Below are 5389 nucleotides of genomic sequence, written 5' to 3'. Positions count from 1 at the left end.
AAAATAGTATTTAGTAACTTGTATGCAGGTCCCAAAGCTACCTCTTCTTTTGATGTACTATTTCGTCTTCATCTTCATCCATCCAATGACTAAGACTAAGGACTATGCACTCTATGTGTTTGTGTGTTTGACACAGAGGCTAATAAAGAGGCTGCTCAGTTTTTTTTGGTCCCTAATGAGTTATGACATGTGACTATGTGACACATTTAACTTGGCCTACCTTTTTCATACCTTGCTTCCAATTTCAACTAGTCCATACCCCAGGTGAGATAAGTCAGAATCCTAAATATTTTGGTCACTTGATTAGAACTTAGAAGTCTTGAGTTAAAGTGATTAGGATTAAAAGTTCAGTTAATTACATTAATAAAATTTCTGATAATAGAGTTTGAATATATTATTCACAAAAAAAATTAGAAAATCACACATTAAAAACTAACTATTAAAGAACAGAATCACTTCACTATTGATTATTAGTATTTAGTATTCACCTTAATCTAATTTATAGTTAGTTTTTCTATGGTTCCGACAACTAAGACTTTGATGATTGTTAAGTACTTAAAGAAACTGAAAAATCACACTTTCAAAATTAGTTATTAAAAAAAAAGTTGAATCATTTTTTTTAAATAAAACATTATAGGCTATTTGATATAAGACTTTGGACCTCTTGTACAACCAAAGTTCATATATATATTGGTAGAATGTGATTATTTTTATTAAGATATTTTTATGTGAATTTCAGTTAAACATATTAAATTATTTAACAATTTATAATATAATTTTTCAAGATGAAAACCTATTCATGAAAGTAGCAATTTTGCTAAGATGGTAAAAAGAAAAAAAAAAGTGTCCTACTTAAGCATGCTGGCTGTTTCTCCCACTGCCTCTTGTGTCATTTTCTCTTAAAACTCACTGTTACATAACACATGACACCAATGCACATAGCATAGGCACCAAAGACTAGTAGCCTTTCATCAATAGGGTGAGTTGGTGAGTTAGTGAGTGAGTGAGTCAATCCATTTCCCTCACAAAGTTCAAGCTCAAACCCACCTTCATGGATGTCTCTACTCACAAATTCTTCCAATCTACATCTGTATTGGCACCACTTGGGGTAATGATCCCCACATGTTTGATACTATGACTGTGATGTCTTTTGCCTTCATGTTTATCCCTTTGTTCTACAATACATTACATTACATTACAAGAATGTGTTTTGTTTTTCTTCACTGACTCACTTTTGTTGTTTGGGTTCAGGAGCCAGTACCTATTGAATCCAACATGAGTAGCTTGTATGGGAAGAACAAGAACAGTAACCCTTTTGTAGATGATGACTTCCCTGACCCACTTTGCAAGCTCAATCTCAAGGAGACTTCTGAATTTGTCAAGTCATTTCCAGTGCCAAATGCTAATAATGATGAAACCAGAAGCACCATTGTTGATGTTCCAGCTCAGAGAAGAGAACAACAACAAAGGAGAGTAGCATTAGAGGCTCCTGCAACACCTGGTAGGCCATTTTTCAGCTTCACAACCATTGGAAGGAACCTTTCAAGAAAGAGCATTCCTTCCAAATGGGATGATGCTGAGAAATGGCTCATGAGCAGTTCATGCCATGACTCACCAGCACATGTGAATGCTGTGAATGTGAATGTGAAGAAGGTATCTGAATCTGAATCTGAGTCCTCAAAAATGGAGTGTTTCTCGGACAAGTCAAGGGTCACAGTCACTGAGGAAAGGGACTCAAAAGCTGCCCCAAACTTCAGAAGGTCTTCATCTTTGGACCACCAAAACATGTTTGGTGCTTTCAATGGGGTCTCATGCCCAACAGACATAGTACTAAAAGGTGGGGGATCACACCATCTCTCAATTACTCTCAAAGCTGAAACCCCTTTTCTCCTCCTCCTTTTATTATTTTTCAATCTACCCTTTTCGGCAACATCATCATTCTGCTTCCTTTTCTCTTCTTTTTTGTCTTTATTAAGTTCCAAACCTTGTTTAATTGCCATTAAAGTTCCTTCATCATGTTATAGTTTAATTAGCTTTAAACCTCATTTGGCTTTTCAAGATGCAAATTAATAAAACTATTTATGTGCTAGTCTCATTTGGCTCAAGTTTTTCCAGCTTTATTATAAGCTCAATTACTTGGACCCAAAATTGTAGATTGGTTGAAGATTCAAAATTTTGACACATTTTTATTGCCTTTGTTCTAAGTTTGGTTAAGCATGATCATGATAAGTTTTACTGATATTTTTACTAAGTTGTAACTTACATGCTCTCCTGTGTGATGTAAGAGGTGAATTTGAAGCTAGGTGGTATAATGGAGTTGAATTTAAAACAAGATAAGTTGTTGAGAGATTGTGAATTTGAATGCAGATAAGTTCACTGAGAGCATAGAGCCAATTTTGCCAAGTTTCAGATACTCAGAGCCAACTAAAGAAGGATTCTTGTTTAGAAACAATGCTGGGGATGCAATGAAAGATGCTTGCACAGAAATGGCTTATCATCATCATCATCAACAACAAAATGAGATTCAACACAGAGATGTTGGGACTGAGATGACACCTCTTGGAAGCTCCACAACTTCAAGGTGCCATACACCAATCAAGAGTTCATCCCCTCAGAGGCACAATACTCCTGAAAGTAGGTCAGGACCATTGGCTATGGCAAACACCAATAGCACTACCTGCAATGATCTTATTCAGCTTGAAGAGTGCCATTTTTCCAAATTGCAACTGGGGACACAATATGACTTGGTTACTTCAAATTGGAGCTCAAGTGGAGAAGAAGAGGAGGAAATATCAAAGAGTTTGAGGCATAATGGTAGCAAGAAAGGTGATCCTGAATACAGGGCTGCTACATGGGAAGAAGAGGAGAAGACTAAGTGCTGTCTCAGGTAAAACTATACTTCAAAGCTTCACCATATATAGCTCTTTCATGATTCTTGTATATTTCTCTATATAGCATAGACTTTCATCTGATATGTATGGCTTGAGCTAAGTTGTGAATTGATTTGCAGGTATCAGAGAGAAGAAGCAAAAATTCAAGCTTGGGTAAACCTACAAAGTGCTAAAGCAGAAGCACAATCCAAAAAGCTTGAGGTATTTCATTGTCAATAATCCTTTTTTATTATGAATTATGGTTATAGCTTGCAATTCTTTGTAGTTCACCAACCACCAAGAATTCTGGAATTCTAGTTGAAAGCATCAAAATTATGATATATTTCATCTATTCCAGTTTATATGTCACTACCAAATAAACAGTAACAGGTGAGAAAGATAGATAAAAGGGAACAGAGAAATAGAAAGTTAAAACGAATATTGGAATATTAGTACAAGTTATGTGCTGTTGTAAGATTCTGGATATAAAATCTGCTTAACATTGTTAGATTTTTAGCTGAACATTAAGAAGCAATGTTCTTGTTGGTTAGTCTTCCTTCCCCTCCATTTTCTTGGTGGTCTTTTTCCTTGGTCATTGCTATTAGCATTGAAAATCGAACTTTTCCAAAATCATATATATCAAAGACCAAATTCTGCAAGTTTGGCATGATTTTAAAAGACACGAGAGAATTGGCCAATTTGTAAGTAGTACAAGTTACCATTCCTAGATCCTTATCTGTTTGCAACCAATTTTTGAACTGTATGTAAGTGTAGATTACTTTGTACTTTGTTCTAATCCACATGGTCTTGTCCTGAAAATATAGAAATCCAAGAAGATGTTAACTAAGCATGTGAATATGATATAAGTTTGAAAGTGCATGAGCTGGTTTGAACTTTTGATTACAATGGAATGCTTTGCATTGGCAGGCATGTTTCTTCCTCGAGCCACCAACCAACTCATGGTCATGGATACCATTCTCATTATTATTATTCTTATCTTGTTGACTGGTCTATGGTCCACGTAGGATTCCTCCTCAATTAAATAATAACATAATCATGGTATATCAATTGGCTACAGTTATATGCTTCTTGTCCTTGCTGATTTTATGTATTCATGTTCAGCTTCAATATATAAATATGATTATGCACAATATAAGATAGGAAAGTTTTCAAGTGTTCCAAGAACATTAGTGTTTTAGCGATTTTAACCATTGATTTTATTTACATATATATATACACCAATATTCATGGAAACACTTAAAAACCTTCCTATAAGATATACTATATGTACAATATTGGTTCAATTACCTTTGTTGAGGCAGAATGTTTATGGTATCCTATGTTTAAAAAATAGCAACTAGTTTGCCATAGCTGGTCAAAGAATTGTACTGGGGATTGTAGATAGTGAATTTATTTGTTGATTCTACCCTCTCCTTAACTTTATGTCACTCTCACTTTAAGGCAAGAGCATTTTTTGACTTATTGGGTACAAACCATTTTTTTTTAAGTCCGTCGTGTGCTGATTTTTTTTGTGGGGTTATTAAGATCGAATTTTAGATCTTTTTGTATATAAATTCTGATAATATATAAACAAAAATACATAAATGGTTATAGTTTTTGGAGTGAGTTAGCCCCATTCAATTCTAAGACTAAGTTCTCTAAACCATTGAAGACATAAAATCTATTAGAAAATGCCATGGCATATAATTTTAAGACACAAAGTTCAAGAAGCATGCAATTGAACTTAGATGCCTTATAAATTGAAACTTGAAAACTCACTCCCACTGTTTTTTTTTTTTTTTTCTTTTTTTTTTTTTTGTGTAGGTGAAAATACAAAAGATGAGGTCAAACCTTGAAGAAAAATTGATGAAGAGGATGTCAGTGGTTCACAGAAAAGCTGAGGAATGGAGGGAATCAGCTAGGCAACAACACTTGGAGCAAATTCAGAAAGCCACTGAACAAGCTCAAAAGATGATACACAAACATCATCATCATAGCACTCAATTTTCAAGCCACACCACCATTTCTTGTGGTTGCTTCCCTTGTCATAACATCCATCACTAATAACATTTAACAATGCAAATATGCAATGTTGATCTTTGATGTTTTCTGCCTCCAAATAAATTCTATTTTATCTGTAACTGTTATTATTTTATTTTTATTTTTTTGCACATTTTTTTTTTAAATGAAAAGGGAATAGTTTTCTTCTTTGTCCATTTCAGAAGATCCAAAGCAAGGTACAATATATCTATTATCTAAGTCATGGACTGCACAAAACAGTTCTGAAACCTGAAAAGATTAAGTTTACAACGGGAAAGTGATGTTTTCTTTTGTTGTTTTCTTCCCTTGTTTGCATGCTAATGTTGTCGTTTAGTTCTTGGAGTAGGAACCAAGAAAAGAAAAGCAAAACTAAATTGGCAAATACATAGTAAAGGGTACTCACTTTTCAGATTTCTACATGTCATTGATGGTACATCAACATGGCAAATATATAATCATCCATAATCTTTTAGAAACTT

General features: G+C 34.2%; 1 protein-coding gene across 2 annotated transcripts; it reads left to right on the top strand.

The window, feature by feature from the left end:
* Nucleotides 1-886: 886 nt before the first annotated feature.
* LOC112726669 (uncharacterized) lies at nt 887-5086 on the top strand. 2 transcript variants are annotated; one of them, XM_025776163.3, is made up of 5 exons: nt 887-1108; nt 1252-1837; nt 2368-2887; nt 3011-3092; nt 4695-5086. In XM_025776163.3, the coding sequence occupies exons 1-5, from the start codon at nt 1052-1054 to the stop codon at nt 4932-4934; spliced, it is 1485 nt and encodes a 494-aa protein (XP_025631948.1). In that variant the 5' UTR covers nt 887-1051; the 3' UTR covers nt 4935-5086. The 2 variants fall into 2 exon arrangements, with proteins under 2 accessions (XP_025631948.1, XP_072064747.1); XM_072208646.1 differs by lacking the exon at nt 4695-5086 and adding an exon at nt 3798-3993.
* The last annotated feature ends 303 nt before the right edge of the window (nt 5087-5389 follow it).

The sequence above is a fragment of the Arachis hypogaea genome, chromosome 12, assembly GCF_003086295.3.
Source record: "Arachis hypogaea cultivar Tifrunner chromosome 12, arahy.Tifrunner.gnm2.J5K5, whole genome shotgun sequence".
Taxonomy (NCBI): Eukaryota; Viridiplantae; Streptophyta; class Magnoliopsida; order Fabales; family Fabaceae; genus Arachis; species Arachis hypogaea.
This window is presented reverse-complemented; position numbering and strand designations above follow the sequence as displayed.